The sequence below is a fragment of the Aspergillus niger genome (genome assembly GCF_000002855.4).
Source record: "Aspergillus niger supercontig An07".
In the NCBI taxonomy this organism is placed as follows: Eukaryota; Fungi; Ascomycota; class Eurotiomycetes; order Eurotiales; family Aspergillaceae; genus Aspergillus; species Aspergillus niger.
In genome coordinates this window covers 977,749-993,667 of record NT_166523.1, presented here as the reverse complement: position 1 = coordinate 993,667, position 15,919 = coordinate 977,749, and the positions used below count along the sequence as shown (strand labels likewise).

General features: G+C 52.3%; 7 protein-coding genes across 7 annotated transcripts; 4 read left to right on the top strand and 3 right to left on the bottom strand.

Moving 5' to 3' along the window:
- Window positions 1-348: 348 nt before the first annotated feature.
- Window positions 349-3,966, top strand: An07g04660 (uncharacterized protein; the record flags this gene model as incomplete). The annotated part of the gene is made up of 4 exons (XM_003188661.2): window positions 349-423; window positions 1,454-1,706; window positions 1,807-2,868; window positions 3,227-3,966. The coding sequence occupies 4 exons, from the start codon at window positions 349-351 to the stop codon at window positions 3,964-3,966; spliced, it is 2,130 nt and encodes a 709-aa protein (XP_003188709.2).
- A 1,789-nt stretch (window positions 3,967-5,755) lies between these two features.
- Window positions 5,756-7,860, top strand: An07g04650 (uncharacterized protein; the record flags this gene model as incomplete). The annotated part of the gene is made up of 3 exons (XM_059748421.1): window positions 5,756-6,035; window positions 6,102-7,665; window positions 7,716-7,860. The coding sequence occupies 3 exons, from the start codon at window positions 5,756-5,758 to the stop codon at window positions 7,858-7,860; spliced, it is 1,989 nt and encodes a 662-aa protein (XP_059600904.1).
- A 413-nt stretch (window positions 7,861-8,273) lies between these two features.
- On the bottom strand, window positions 8,274-9,243 carry An07g04640 (hypothetical protein; the record flags this gene model as incomplete). The annotated part of the gene is made up of 2 exons (XM_001391509.3): window positions 8,274-8,620; window positions 8,706-9,243. 2 exons carry the CDS (start codon window positions 9,241-9,243, stop codon window positions 8,274-8,276), a joined length of 885 nt encoding a protein of 294 aa, XP_001391546.1.
- A 1,424-nt stretch (window positions 9,244-10,667) lies between these two features.
- An07g04630 (uncharacterized protein) lies at window positions 10,668-11,753 on the bottom strand (the record flags this gene model as incomplete). The annotated part of the gene is made up of 5 exons (XM_059748420.1): window positions 10,668-10,726; window positions 10,815-10,863; window positions 11,144-11,219; window positions 11,325-11,520; window positions 11,615-11,753. 5 exons carry the CDS (start codon window positions 11,751-11,753, stop codon window positions 10,668-10,670), a joined length of 519 nt encoding a protein of 172 aa, XP_059600903.1.
- A 271-nt stretch (window positions 11,754-12,024) lies between these two features.
- On the top strand, window positions 12,025-12,901 carry An07g04620 (uncharacterized protein; the record flags this gene model as incomplete). The annotated part of the gene is made up of 3 exons (XM_001391507.3): window positions 12,025-12,238; window positions 12,299-12,612; window positions 12,695-12,901. The coding sequence occupies 3 exons, from the start codon at window positions 12,025-12,027 to the stop codon at window positions 12,899-12,901; spliced, it is 735 nt and encodes a 244-aa protein (XP_001391544.1).
- A 286-nt stretch (window positions 12,902-13,187) lies between these two features.
- On the bottom strand, window positions 13,188-14,399 carry An07g04610 (uncharacterized protein; the record flags this gene model as incomplete). Its single annotated transcript, XM_001391506.1, has 1 exon — window positions 13,188-14,399. The coding sequence occupies one exon, from the start codon at window positions 14,397-14,399 to the stop codon at window positions 13,188-13,190; it is 1,212 nt and encodes a 403-aa protein (XP_001391543.1).
- Window positions 14,400-15,164: 765 nt separating this feature from the next.
- Window positions 15,165-15,917, top strand: An07g04600 (hypothetical protein [truncated ORF]; the record flags this gene model as incomplete). Its single annotated transcript, XM_001391504.3, has 2 exons — window positions 15,165-15,200; window positions 15,261-15,917. Coding segments are annotated over 2 exons (693 nt in total), but the record flags the coding sequence as incomplete, so codon positions are not given.
- Window positions 15,918-15,919: the final 2 nt, after the last annotated feature.

Here is a 15,919-nt window from a genome sequence, read left to right as displayed (position 1 = left end):
CAGGCCCCCTTCCTTTCCATCTCCCCCCCTCCCTCCCCTCCCCCAGTTCAGAACCACACGGACCAACGAGCCACTACCGTTACCCTTCAGCCTCTCATTAGCTTTCCTTTTCATAAGCTCTCCTCTAGTCTAGTCTAGATATCCCTTCCACTCCCGTTTCTGGGCCACCCCCTCCGGACTATCTTCTTACGCGCATCCTTTTTTCTCTCCCGCACCCAAGCTGAACTTTGTTTTATGTCTCTTCTCTAGACTCCCCTTATATATGAGCTGAAGCCATTGAAGGACGGAAGCAACTGGAAACAAGAAAAATAAAAAAGGAATACCATCCCAGACCATTCGAGGTCAGTCATGACCGGCATGGTTCAGACTGACCTAGCTCATCCACCTGCACCAAAGTACAAGGACGAGCCCGTGGAAGATCCTGTGAGTGTATTCTCACTTCTTGAGTGCTAGAACCGTGCTTTTTTACTTGTGATATTGTTCTTTTCTTTTCTTTTCCAATATTTTCTTTTTTTTCCCCCCCCCTCTCCGACCTTCCCTATCTTTGTCTTTTGCCTCTCATGCCTGCATCGATCCATGCCTTTGTCTTCATCCAAGGACAACCCGACCGACTTCGCATGAATGCTACTGGGGAGAACCCGGGAGTATGTGAACCTTCGATCCTGGGTAGAGCATGTTTCCCTGCTCGATGAGACCGTATACGATAATCTGGCCGGGTCGCCTGCTTCCACCGCAATGACGTTTCCCGCAATGCTCCAATAGTCAATGCACGGACGCCTTGTCTTCCGATATCCGTCGAACACCCCGTGGTCTCATCCTCGACAATCGGAAGATTCTTCAACGCCCTACGATACTAGAGCCGCCAATGGGGCCGGAGAGTCCCTTGAGCGCGGGTCATGTCCACCTCTGTCACGCTCTCTAGCCGCGCCTGCAGAAAGTCATCGCTGACTCGGCTTTGACTGTTTGACCAAACTATGAATCTGATTCGGACCCCACGTGTCTTCTTCCCTTACGCGTTCCCTTGGAGGCGATAAAGGGGAATGATTTTTGTTGCCTGAAGACACAGATCATCAGCGAAATGGACATCATATCCACCGGGGCTTTAAGGGGCGCGGATAGGTCCACAGTTGCCAACTGCTACCAACGATGCTTGCCTGTGACATGTGCTTCCCTTATTGCCTGTATGCGGCCATATACGCATCAAGCTGCCTTCTACAGACGTTCGACTACACGTGTGTGTCTGGGGTTCTACCATGCTTATGGAATAAGCAACTCCCTCTGATTTGTGTTCCCAAGTGCAGTTTCTGATCCAACTACATTGTTTCATGTCTTTCACATACTTTCTGAGGATTTTCATTGAGCATATCACAAGCAGCAAAAGATCCAGCCCCGGGTTCTGAAACTTGTTTTGAGAAGCATACGGGTTCCAGCGCTAACACTCATTTGATCTCAGCATCGCCATCCCGGCCCACAACCGCCGCATCTTCAGCATCCTAGACCAACTCTGCTGGTCCAGCCGCAGAAACAACCGGAATCGCCACATCAACCATCAACTACCCTACCCTCTGGTTCATACGCACCTCACGGCTTAGGAAACGGAGTCATACATCACCCGAACTCCTACGGTCCGCCATCAGAGCAATCGTACTATTCATCCCATTCATCTTATAGTACAGCAAGTGCACCCAGTCAGTACTCGTCAAGCGGTAAGTGAGGTGTAATGGTGTCCACAGCAGCAGCGACAACAAAATATGCTCTAAAGGTTGCACTGGTGTGTCCAAGCCACAAAGGCTGATTTATTGTTAGGACCGCCAGAGATGATGGCTACAGCAACGCAAATGCAGCGGCCATATCCCCCGATTTACCATACGCCCCAATCCAGCTCGCCTGCATCAGTAGCTTCCCAAACACATGAACAGCATAATCGCGGCATATACACACAATCGCCTCAGATGACCTCGCAAATGTATGGCTATCCGCCATACTCGCCCATGAACCCAGTGCAGCCTCCACCCTACGGACCGAATACGTCTCCGCAACAGCATCCTCTTACGACTCAACCATTGATGGTGCCCCATCCGACAAGCACCGCGCAGCTACCACACCATCCAGCTCAGGCCCCAACGGGGAACTTGTCAAGTAGTCCTAATTCAGCGGGGGCACAACAGCCTACGCCCCCTCAGAGAACGATGCTAAACCCCCCTCACTCGGCAGCTAGTGGTGCGCCTTTATCGGCAAGTGCTGTTCATCATCAAAATTCCAATGTCGGGGCCAGCTCTAGTGCGGCACCAGGACCAATTCCTGCTACCACCCCCCTGGTCGTCCGACAAGATAGCAATGGTGTCCAGTGGATCGCCTTTGAGTACTCCCGGGACCGTGTAAAGATGGAGTACACAATCCGCTGTGATGTTGAGTCTGTGAACGTGGATAATCTAAGCCAGGAATTCAAGACTGAGAACTGCGTTTATCCTCGAGCCTGCTGCAGCAAGGACCAGTACAGAGGCAATCGGCTGGTATACGAGACTGAATGTAATGCTGTTGGGTGGGCTTTGGCGGAGCTAAACCCGGCGCTGAGAGGCAAGCGTGGGCTGATTCAGCGGGCAGTGGATAGCTGGAGGAATAGCAACCAGGACCCTCGACTCCGGAGCCGGCGTGTGAGAAGAATGGCCAAGATTAACAAGCGGCAGGGGATGCCTGTGCCTCCGCCTCATATGGCTCCTTCAACACCTGTTGGCCCTGGGATGACAAGTGCTAGTATGCCGGCCCCCGGCCCCCGTCCCAGCCTAGGGCCATTGCCCATGGGGCCCCCTCAGCTACATCACCACCATGCTCAGCCAGAAGGAAGTGCAGGCCACGAAGAAGCTAGCGGTATGTTCCACCACGCATGATGTGCTTGTCTGACACTGTTTGAATGAATCGACGGTGCTCATGTCGGTTTGTTTTGTATTGTTCGATGTTTTTGCCATGTCTACGTAGGCAGATCGCCACCGAACGGACGTGAATTTGGTGTGCTTTCTACCAAGAGATATGGATACCGTACCCCATGTATTTCTATTTGGTCTGGAGAGGCTCTTGTCGTTTTGCTGCTTGTTGTTTCGCCCATACCCGGTTTATGTTTCGCCTGTTATGCTACGTTGACGCTGTACCCCGCTGTGCTTTCAAACATGACGTGCCACCTACAGTTTTGCGTAGGCTAATTTATATATTGTCCTATCATACATAATAGGTACCACTGACTATGCGAACGGTACCAGTCGTCCACCCGTCTCGGATGGTCTTCAACCCGGACCATCGCCGACGGACATCCGCACGGCGCAGGTGTTCCATGGCTACCCTTCCTATCCGACTCCCGCGACTGCCTCGGGGGGACCAAGGGGTCCCTCAATACCGCCACTTATCCGAGATAGTGGCATTGGGTCTCTCGGGCGCCATCCGACCATTGCGACCTCCTCGAACCGGATCGAAGAAGTGGACGATGACGATGACGAGCGCAATCCAAGCAGCGACGCGCTGTTTGGCACACTTCCCGAGGGCAAGCGCCGCAAGTTCATCCTGGTGGATGATAACCAGCGGGGTTGTCGCGTGCGTGTCAAGGTCATGTTGGACCAGGTTGACATGGACGAGATTCCAGACTCCTACCGGATGTCTAATGCAATATACCCCCGGACATACTTCCCTGTTCAGATGAGGGACCCGGGCCGGGTCGTGCCCGGAAACCGATATATCAAGGACCACATTGGGGCGGATGAGGGTGACGATGCAGATGACGATGACAGCCCGACCGTGGGGAGGGTCATGGTTCCTGCACCACAGATTGATGGTGAAGGAGAGATTGCGGTTCCCCGGCTATCCCGGGGACGACGCAGAAGAGAGGTGCTCTTGAACGACCTAGGCTACCGAATGAGTTGGAGCCAAAGTCGAGTGTTTGCGGGGCGAATGCTGTTCCTGCAGCGATCTCGTGCGTGATCTTCCCTCCTCCTACATCCCTTGCGTCGCCTGCATGTTGGCCATGCAGTCCCCACCTCGGCGACGGAAGGCATACCGTGATTGTGACTAATCTTTGACCCGTGCCGGGAATGTAGTTGACGCGTACCGAAATAAGATGCGCAGTACGATGCTGGCGGCCGGCCAAGATCCGACATCCATTCCCCGGCATTTCGAGACCCGGGCTGGAAAACGACGATTCCTTGAGCGTAGGCGACGGGCAGCGGGAGGCCCGACTCGGGGTGCCGGTGCACATGGGGTATCTGCCTCGCAGCGCAGTGCTGAAGAGGTCGAGGCTTGACCCATGCACTTGGAACTCTCATCTTCTCCTTCTATTTTTATTCAGTGCTACCGTATCCCTGATCGTTGTCTTAGGGAGATGTTTACTTGATCTTGTCACTCGTTTATTTGTCCCAGTTCGCCTGATCCTTCTGCCGGGTTGTCCCTCAAGGCTATGCTGATGGGACCGACAGCGATCATGGGCCGCTATGTAAAGTAATAGATATTGGGAGGGAGTCCAAGAAGGGGGACGGGGATATGGCGGTCTGATGGATCGGGCGTTGGATTTCGATGATTTCGATGATTTTTGTTGTTCTTGACATGATTATGATGATTTGACGGCTGCCCTTACTACGAAAACAATATGATGAATGATGTGATGAAACTTTGAATGTGAATGATGGTAATGTGTTTTTTTTCCTTTTCTTTCCACTTTTCTCTTGGGTGTCAAAATGAAACCCCGAAAGAATACGGGACCAGGCAAGGTTAATTGGTTCGTCTGCCGCATTCAGTGCATCTGGGCGGGCACTGTGCAACCCCGATTCCGATTAGGTCGGAGCGGCAGTGGACCAACCGGGGAAAGACCCTGACCCGATGCGGCTTAGTGGCTGCTGGACCCTGGCGTTTAGTACGACGTTTGGCTTCCCATTTCAGGGCACAGTTACATACACTCCATACAGCCATACACCATACAGTGCTACTTGCAGTCTAGTGGTTGTCGGGGTCACCGCCGCTCCCCCTCCACGAAAAGTAACCTTCATCCATTAACCTTCTGCTCGTCGCCATGGAAGCTGGTGTGTTTTCTCCACTGCTTCTGTGCCGCATGCAGTCATTCGATCTACTCATTCTTCGAATTCCCTTCATCTACTGCCCACCCGAGTAACGATTATTCACCTTTCTTCCCGGCGTGGTTGTTTCTCTTTCATATCCGCCTTCTCCATCCATCCTTCCACCCCTCACGTCCCGAATCCAAGACACCCCGAAACTTAGTCTAGGATTTGGTTGATTTGGTTTGCATTCAAACTTGATTGAGTTCGTGGCTGCGTTCCTTTCCTCTTCGGTGGTATGCTGACAATTGCGTCGAAAAATAGCCCGTCGCAGTTCACTGGTCCACAACTTCGGCCAACCTTGGGTGACTCCCACGGGATCGTCTGTAAACGAAGGAACCGTGGTTCCGGCGGGCTGTCAGACTTGTTCTTGATTTAGAAGCAACACCCTGCGACCTGGTTGGGGCACCATACTACTACCTGCCTGGAGACCGCTTTTTCTGCCCTTGCCTCGTTCGTTTGGCTGTCTTACTTGGGTCTTGCACGGTGCTCTCTCTTTCTTCCTTTTACTGCTCCTCCTACTACTAGTGACTCTTCCTCATCTATCGCCCTCCTCTTCCTTCGTCGCCAGTTAGCTCACTACCCTATTATTATATCTATTGTGTCTCCTATTGCGATATTTTCCTAACAATCATTCAAAAGAATTCCTCGTCACATGTTTCAGCATGGCCGGCGTGAACCGGTCCTTTAGTTACAGTCGCGGCGACGATGCGTTGTTGAGAGATGATGAGCGAGAGATTTCACCCCTCCGATCCGCAGAAGACGGTCTCTACAGTACATCGTATGGCGACGTCTCTCCGCTATCTGCTGGGGTTCAAGCGCAGAATCGGCCATTCGACCGAGGTCTGGTGTCAGTCCCGGAGGGTCAGACCCTGGAGCGCCACATGACCTCTACGCCGGGGATGGATAATCTAGGGCCGGCCTCTGTGGGTGGCGGAATCAGTGGTATCGCTCTTGGCGTGGCCAATTCTCATAATCGCCAGAGTGGAGTTGACGCTTTTAGGGAAACAGATGTGCCAGTACGCAATCTCCCCGCAGAACGGGATTTCAACACCACCGGCTCCGATAACCCCTATATACCTGCTCCGCCAGATGGAGACATATATCCCAGTTCAGAGGCGGTGAGGTATCGCGACTCTTACAGCTCGCATACCGGGCTTGGTGCTGGCGCGCCTTTTGCCGAACATAGCACGCCGGGCACGACGCCATCCCAACGTAGTTTCTTCGATAGTCCGTACCAAGGCGTGGATGCTGGACCGTACCAGCGGCACTCGGCTTATAGTTCTCACGACTACCCGCTGGTCATCAATCCGGATGACATTGCTGACGACGGCGATGATGGTTTCCCAGTCCACCCGAAGGGAGCAGCGGACTACAGATCGAACGCTAACGTACCTGGTACAGGTGTCGCCGGCGCAGCGGCTGCTGGGGGGTTTCTTGGGAAATTTCGGGCGCTGTTTAAGAGAGAAGAACCTAGTCCCTTCTACGATTCAGACATTGGAGGTGGTCTGGGAGGAGCCGAAAAGGCACAAGGCGGTAGGCACATTATTGGAGGAGGCAGCCGTAAGCGCGGTTGGATTGTTGGGCTCATATTGGCGGCGGTTATCGTGGCAGCTATTGTTGGGGGCGCTGTCGGCGGTATTCTGGGCCATCAGGAACACGACGGTGATACATCGTCGTCGTCATCATCATCATCATCATCAGGCACAGGGTCTGGTGGTTCGGACAAAGGTGATGGGTTGCTTGACAAGGATTCCGACGAGATCAAAGCACTCATGAACAACAAGAACCTCCACAAAGTGTTTCCTGGTGTCGACTATACCCCGTGGGGAGTGCAGTATCCACTGTGCCTCCAATATCCTCCGTCGCAGAATAACGTTACGCGCGACCTGGCGGTGCTTACGCAGTTGACTAATACTATCAGGCTCTACGGCACCGACTGCAATCAGACCGAAATGGTCCTCGAGGCTATTGACCGCTTGCAGTTGACTAATATGAAGCTCTGGCTGGGCGTGTGGATTGATACCAATACAACGACTACGGATCGCCAGATCAGCCAATTGTATAAGATCGTGGAAAATGCGAACGACACCTCTATTTTCAAAGGAGCTATTGTCGGTAATGAAGCCCTCTATCGAGCAGGCTCGGACGTGGCGAGTGCAGAAACGAATCTGATCGGCTACATTAACGATGTCAAAGACCACTTCAAAGACAAGAATATTGACCTCCCAGTGGGCACCTCAGACTTGGGCGACAATTGGAATGCACAGCTAGTCAGCGCGGCCGACTTTGTCATGTCGAACATTCATCCGTTCTTCGGAGGAGTAGAGATTGACGACGCTGCCAGCTGGACATGGACGTTTTGGCAGACGCATGACACCCCACTCACAGCGGGAACGAACAAACAGCAGATCATATCAGAGGTGGGATGGCCGACGGGAGGAGGGAACGACTGTGGGTCCGACAACAAGTGTCAGAATGACAAGCAGGGCGCCGTGGCGGGCATCGATGAGCTGAACCAGTTCCTGTCGGAGTGGGTTTGTCAGGCTTTGGACAATGGTACAGAGTACTTCTGGTATGTTCGCAGATATCCTCATTGGTAAGACTCGGCTAAAACATGCGCAGGTTTGAAGCTTTCGATGAGCCGTGGAAGGTCCAGTACAACACGCCCGGTCAGGAGTGGGAAGACAAATGGGGGCTGATGGACTCGGCTCGCAATCTGAAGCCGGGCGTCAAGATCCCCGATTGTGGCGGCAAGACGATTACGTGAACGCCGATACGTCTCTAGACCTCCTCATGAAAGTGATGATGGATGAAATGTACACAACATATCCGACATACATCATGTGTTATGATGCATTACGACTGATCGATTTCTGCTGTGGTTTCCTTGCGGTGTTAGAGCTTTGTCCTGGGACTTGTATTCTATTGAGCTGGTGCATGGGTCGGCTGCCGTCATTCCTTTGCGCGGCATTCCGACGAGTGTCACGACGCCATTTTACGCGAGGTGGTTTGTGGCGTGTTTGTATATAGCGTGTGATCCACATAGGGCTGACAATACGACCCTTGTTGCAATGAATACCGCAGCGCATAGCGTAGGCTTGTAGTTAGTAGACGACTATCACAGTCATCCACCTTCATGACAACCCACCATATCTAGACGCTACCCCATATCATATACTACTATACCTCACCCTCCCTCTCCAACGGATAATAAACCCGCATATTCCAAAACGCATGCTCCTGCGCCTCAAACAGCGGCACCCTTACCGACCCCCTCCTCTTCACAAACGCACTCACCACCTCGGACTCAACATCCTCCAACGGACCCCCAAACAGAAACGCCGGATCCAGCGCCAGCATTTGCTCCAGATGTGTGCGCTCCGCACCAGGACAGAAGAGGAATGTACGGGACGTGACTTTTTCGAAGGCATGCGGGGACTCAAGGACGGTGATATCGAGGCTAGAGAGGAGGGATGTGTCGAGAGTGTTGAAGACGGGGTCTTGAGCGTAGGTTTTTATTGTTGGAGCTATTGAATTGGAGTGGGTGGTTTAGTTGAAGTGAATTAGAGAGATCATAGGAGGAGGAGGAGGAGGAGGAGGGCCAATACTTACAGGAAGAAAAAGAAGAAGAGATAGAAGCCATAACATCCACCAACGCAGCCAACTGATACAGCGAGACTAGTCGCCGATCGGCCCATCCTCCGCGGAGGAACCCACTCGGACTGCCGAGACCGATGCAGATTATGGAATCTATTCCATTATCATCATTATTCTTCTTCTTAGCATTATTATTATTAATCTCTATTGTTGAATTCGTATTTGTATCTGTTGTATGCGGAAGGATATTGCGTAAAGTCTTCCCCACTACATCGCAGGCGGATGAATCTTTCCACGTTCGTTGGATCTGGGTGAATTGCGATTGAAGGGATTCGAGGGTAGCGGTGGGAGGGGCTTCGGCGGGGTGGAAGAAGATTGATTCTTCTTGTGGTGATTGGGAATGTTGGTTGGTGGTGTTGGTGGTGGTGCGCACACAGCGGCGCGCTTTGCCGCCGGTGGTGACATGCGTCCAGCCGGTAGCGTCGGTGATTTGGAGTCGTTTTTGAGCTTGCGCGGAGTTGTTGGGGTGTTTTTTGCGGGAGCTGTGGGGCATTTTGCTCTTGATTTTCTTTTTTTGTCTTTTGCGTGTTGGGTGAGGGTTGGGTGGAATTAATTGGTGCTAAAGAGGTTTCGGGTGTTGGTGGTGATGGTGGTGGGAGGGAAGATGCATGAATGGTGGAGGAGAAACTTGAACGTGACGGAGGGGGGGAGGGGAGAAGGGCGGGCGGTAAGTGGGTGGGTTTGATTGGTCGGAGGTTGTTGGACATATAAGGCGGCATACTACTTACTTAGTCCGGATCCTTTGTGCTCTCCATTATCTATTTCTACTGTACAATTATTTGCTGGGACTTATCGCATCTGATATGTCTCTATCATGTCCACTGTAGAAGAAGGAAAGCAGATTGCCCAGTCTGTTGACGCTGGGCCACAAGTCAATATCCTTTACTCAGCCCCCGGCTTCGCGGTACCGGATCCAGACAGTACTATCAAAATAATGGTGAACTCCAGCAATACCATTTTCAACTGGGGCGGTGTACAGATAGCGAAGATATCGCCTGAAGTTGTCTTTTTACCTTTGGCTCTCATGTTACACTCAATGAAGCAAAAAGCATGATGTTCGTTGATCAGAATACAGAAACTGTACCAGTGCCTAAGATTTATGCCTATTACTCTTATGGTCCAATTGACCGTGATTTCGGGGACTATGGGAGCTTTTATGATAATTATATATTCATGAGTTTTGTTGAGGGTCAGAGTCTGAATAAGACCTAGGAAACTTATGACAGTGTTACAAAAAGTCGAGTGGCCAACCAGCTAAAAGGGTATTTCGACGAGCTTCGCCAGATCGATCACAGCGGATACATAGGCACCGTTGGCCGAGGCCCGGTTACTGATCCAGTTTTATAGTGACATTACTCACCCATCTATCTCACTGTTGCTGACGCCACTAAGGACCCTTCGACTCGGAAGATGCCTTTGATGAGGCAATCATCAATGCGTATCAATCCAAGGCACCGATACGTCATATCAAAAATGTTTTAGCTGGTATGCTTTCTCAGAAAAGACATAAGACTGTGTTTACTCATGGAGATGTGCGTCTTCCCAACATCATGGGCAATAATGATGGGAACATTGGAATTGTAGACTGGAAGTTCAGTGGTTGGGTTTCGAATACTGGGAATTCGCAAAAGCTCTCGCAGTATGGCAGAGGGCAGAATGATTGGACTGGATATCTGGCACAAACTCCTGAACTGTATTATTTTGAGTATGCGGTGTACTGTTCTTGAGCGAAACACCCTGGTGGTGATACCTGTGGTTTGGTCCGTAAACCTCCTTGAAAACAACTCGGTAAACATGTTAGACAGTAGCTCGTTAGACATGAAGAATGCGATATTGACAGGCAGTGAAGCCTCAATCGATAGAAGTATGAAAGACAATATTGAAAGGATCTCGGACGATCTGGAGTGATAGTGGTAGCTAAGCCCCGACGTTCTTTGTTATGCCAATCTTCATGGCTCGTAAAGGTATTCCTGCGCCTAGATCATGATCCATCTGAAGTTATGCAGTGTGCAATACTAGGCCCCAAAACCAAGTAGGAGGAAGAACAGCGGATAAAGACATTACCTACAGATTCCCCTGTCATGCAAGCTGGATCACGGCGCTTCAGAGAGGACTGAGATGGGTAAACTACACTATGGTGGGGTTGGGCGCTTAGCTAAATGTAAGCATTAACTATGAGCGGCCTGGAAACCAACAATATCAGCGTTAGTTCAGCTCACAATGCAAATCGCATGGTTCCATTTACTGTTGGACATTGAAGAAGCAGTTATCATACAGAACAACGAATGCAAAGTAGCAGCTCTCCAGTTTTTACTGGTATCACAGCATATTTGAGTTAGTTTTGGTGTTTCTCTCATTTGATTGGCTATAGCAAAGTCAAGTTCCCCCAACACCGTCGTCGAGAAATCGGGAGTGATAATGAGAAACAGCGTGAAAGGTTGACAGCCATTAGAAAGTTCTGTAGTAGCGCTGGGACGGGGCAGTACTAGTAGAAGAGGATAGTTAGCTGAGGAGACTGCAACGAGACTGGAGGGTCAGAAGCTGCATGCGATCGTCCCGTCACACTGCGATCACCTCCCCGTCGGCCCCTCTGAGTCGGTCTCTAAGCGCCCTGCCCGGATAGCGCCCGTCGCTCCCCCTCCTCTGCCTCCTCTTGTGCCCTCTCGTGCCCTCTTCCAACCCATGCTCGGCGCTACCATCTGCTGCCTCTCCGCGAATGACAGCCCAGAACTGCTCCCTGTCGCTGTGATGTCTCTTGCAGCCCGCCTCCCTGGTCTCTCCACCCAGCCAATCTGCTTCTTGCAATCCTTCGCGCGCTCCCCCCAGTAGTAGTCTAGTCTGGTCCAGTCCTGCTATCAACTAACTTCTGCCGTTGGAACCGTCACTCATCCCATCCATCCCCAATCGCTGCTGTCCCCTGCGGGAGTTGTCACATCGCGCATTGTGCTGTGACTCGTCCAGATCGCTTGCCTTCCCCGCTATGCCGGTGGCCGTGAGCGCCATTGCAGGAACCGGCCATGGCCTCTTCGTTTCGACTCAAAAAGTCCTGTCAGCCCTCTTCCCGGCCGGCTGCTGGAAGGCTTGGTTTCATGATGATCATTCTTCTTCCTGCAGTGCTGGATCGCTTGCCGTGACTGTGTTCGTATTCCTCTTGATGAGTTGAGGTTGATAGAGGCTATTCCTGTTACATCCTGAACCTCCTCTGGCGCATTCTCTATATCTCCTCTTCTCTTCATCTCCTTTCTCTATTGATCCTTCCACTGGCGCCCTCAGAATGAGATCCTTCAGCGACTCGATATCCCGCTGGACAGCGGCCCTTACCCTCCTCTGGCTGGGCCTGGTCAATGCTCACACCGTCATCACTTACCCCGGATATCGAGGTAACAACCTGCACACCAACGGTACGGTCGAAGAGACCAACGGTTTGGGTGTCGCTTGGAAGAACGGCTCCTATGTCTACCCCTATGGAATGCAATGGATCTATCCCTGTATGTACCTCATCACACCCTTACTGCGTCTAAAAGGTAATCCAATCTGACTGTCATTAGGTGGTGGTATGGCCACCTCCCGCAACCGCACCAAATGGCCCGTCACCGGTGGTGCTGTCGCCGTGCAACCAGGCTGGTTCCGCGGCCATGAGACGGCCTTCGTCTACATCAACATCGGCTGGGGTACCATCCCTCCCAACATGAGTAACCCCATGCTCTCGGTCTTTGAAATCGAAGGTCCCACCAACAACCCTTACCCTGGTACCATCTGTATGCCGCAGGTGCCGCTGCCGGCCAATATGAGTGTGAGCCCGGGTGATAATGCGACGATCCAGGTGGTGTTGGCGGCGAAGCATGGTGCTGCTCTTTACGATGTATGTCTACGGCCACTTCTTCTTCGTCTGCCCTTCGTGTTTGTTTGCATTGGGTATCAATACTGACTGACTGACTTCATAGTGTGTGGACATCACCTTCGCGGAACCTGAAGACGTCGAGGAGGTGACGAAAGACAACTGCTTCAACTCGACGGATATCGCCTTCAAGTATGTCTTTGCTTCGAAGTCGCTGACAACCTCTGGGGCACTGGCGCGGCTAAGTAGTCCCGGATTGACGGCCGCGGTGCCGGTGCTGGTGATGGTGGTGTTCGGACTGTTTATGATGTGATGTGATGATATATTTTGATGTTGTTTTGCTCCATGATCATTTGGCACATACCTACCATACATACCCTTACACTCTCCTTATACCCATGTTCCGTTTGGCTGTGATCCAACGATGATCTGTTTTGCAATGAAGTTGCATGTTTAATGTCCATTGGTGTTATGGTAATTTGGAACTCATTACATAACTATATATCAAATCAATTTCCCAAATACCCCAAAGCCAAAACATCTACGAATTATTCATCTACCAATCACTACACAAACATGATACTATAGTGCGTATATCTCTACAGCCCCCTCACCACCCCCAAAATCACCTCCACCACCTCCTCCGGCTTCTCCTGCGGCGCCCAATGACCCACCCCAGGAATCAACCTCACCTCTCTCAAATCCCCACAACTCGTTCCGTTCCGCATATTCTCCAACGCCCCCGGCTCCTGGTACACCCCCCAATCACTCTCGCCGGAGCAGAACGCACACGGAATCTCAATCCTCCTACCGGCAAACACTTCCCAATCCCAGGTATATTGCCTCCCCGGCGTCGTCCTCACCCGATACCAATTCAACGCGCCCTGGAACCCTGTACGGGCGAACTCTCCAACATATACCGACAACTCCTCATCACTGAGCCACTCTTTACTCCGCGCAACTCCCTGCGCATCAGCCTGCCGCATCATCTCCTCCACCGTCTCCGGCATGCTCAACCCCACCGGCATGATATAATACCCCGGCATTCTGGCTAATTGCTCCCCGGTCCACGAGGAGATAGCTCCCATATTGGAGGGATTATTCCCTTCCCAACATCCACTCTTCAGGTGGAAGTATCCCCGTAAGAAATCGTGGAGGCCCTGAGCGGGATTCTCCATCTCGGGACTTGCGATTTCGGTGGAGTAGTACCATTTGTAGTGTTTCAGGCCGAGGTTTTTGAGGTCGGTTTGTATGTCCCCTTCTTTACTATCATCTTCCTTCTTCTCCTTCTCCTGAGGAATAACAGGCGACGGAACCCCCGGAAACGGATGACTTAGCAGCACCACACTCCGGAACATATCCGGTCTAGCGACAGCACAAAAAGCAGCCGTCACGGCCCCCGCATCATGACCGACTACGCATTCCACGGTGGTGTAGCCCAGTGCATGGACTAAGCTTACCACGTCCCGGACTAAGGAAAGCCCGGTGAATGTGGTGAGGTTCGAGTCGGTGTAGTTGGGGGCATCTCTTTCCCAGCCGGTTGTGCGGCCGAACCCGCGCCCGTCTGGGGCGACGATGTGGTAGTCCGCGCCGGCTTGGGAGGAGAGTTGGGGGAGGACGTGGCGCCAGGAGTAGGCGAGTTCGGGGAAGCCGTGGAGGAGGAGGATGAGTTTGCGGGGGGATGGAGTGGTGGTTGTGGGGGCGTTGGATTCGAGGATGTGGGTGGTTAGGGAGGGGGTTGTTGGGATGAAGCGGGAGGTTATGGATGGGGGGAGGGGGAGGGAGGATGATGGTGATGATGATGATGGCATGGTTTTGGGGGATGATGGTGATGATGGTGATGTTCTTAGATGGGATGTGTAATATAGTCAGTAGGGCGAGTTGGGATGGGGAGTATAAGGTTCAAGGGCAGAGGGGGAAGGGAAGGTTAAGTATATTACCAAGGAGGGGGATCAGATGTTAATTAATGGATGATAACATGGATGATGACCCGAGGTTAATAACTATATACCGACTACGTATTTTGAGGATGATTACTCTTCATGATGGATGTGCAGATAGATGATGGTTCATCAAGATGAAGAGAAAAACAGTTGGGAAGGAAAAGAAGGTATCCATCCGGCTCGGCTCCATGACGCAAGAGCCCAACTTTGTTTCCGACTTTCTGCTTCTTTGGTCAAACTTTACTTTTTCTCCTGTTTGTCCCTCCAACTGCTGCGTCACTCATTCCTGTTCATCGTCTCTTTTTCTTCTTCATCTCCCGGCCTGCATCCGAGCTGCATCTTTATTTCCCTCTCCTGCATTCTCCCTCCCCTCCTTGCTCGTCTCCCCTCGCTAATCTCGCCGCCCTCCTTTCCTGTTCATTTCTCCGCCTCTCGTTCTCTTCCCCCCGTTGCTTTGCTGCCTTTCCCTTCGTGCCCATCAATAAAAATAAACACCTTCCGATCTTCGCATATCAACGCCCGTTCATTGCTTTTCTCTTTCCCTTCATCTCGAATCTACGACGTTTACGATCTACAATAATTTACAATTAATTGCAATTCCGTCTCCCTCCGAACTCGGGCACCGCCTGAGCCATGTTCCGCAGAAAGAGGAGCTCCTCTCAGCATCAGGTGAGTCTCCTATTCCGCTGATCCTCTCGACCTTCATCCATCCTCCATTGACACGCTCAGCATCCCCTCTCTGCTTCCTCCTCACAATCCGCCCAATCCGCCGCCAGCCATGCCTTCCTCAAATCTCAACCCTCCTCCAGCAGCCTGTCCTCCGCCGCCGCTGCCGCCGCCCTCCGCAGTCTCACTCCGACCCCGACCTCCGTCGAGAATGTCCAGACAAAGCGCATGATGCAGCGGAGGGCCTCGGTCTCGTCCCAGGCGAGCGGCGTGCCCAGTCTGCGTCCAACAAGTCGGAATGGCCTTCGTCGCGCCAATAGTTCGGCCTCCATGTCTACCCGTACATTCCGCGACCAGTCGCCGCGACGCCCGGCCTCAAGTTCCGGTCCAGTCGATAATGCGCCGCCGCTCCCTTCCATCCCTCAAGTATACTCCGCACGCAATAATAATGCCCAGCGTTCGGTCAGTGTCGGGCCGTCGCAGCGGCCCAGTCCCCGTGGAAAGGCGCCGGCAGGACGAGGCATGAGCGTTGATCGCGGTTTGGCTACCCAGCCCGCTATGCGCGCGCCAGGCTCGACCCCATCCCCCGAGCTTCGACGACCAGCAAGTCGGAATTCCGTCAATTTCTCCTATCCGATGAACTCTCGGCCAAATTCCCCGGAAGGGTCTCCCAATGCACTGGATAGGCGCGATGCTTCCACGAGCATCTCACTTGCGGGTCA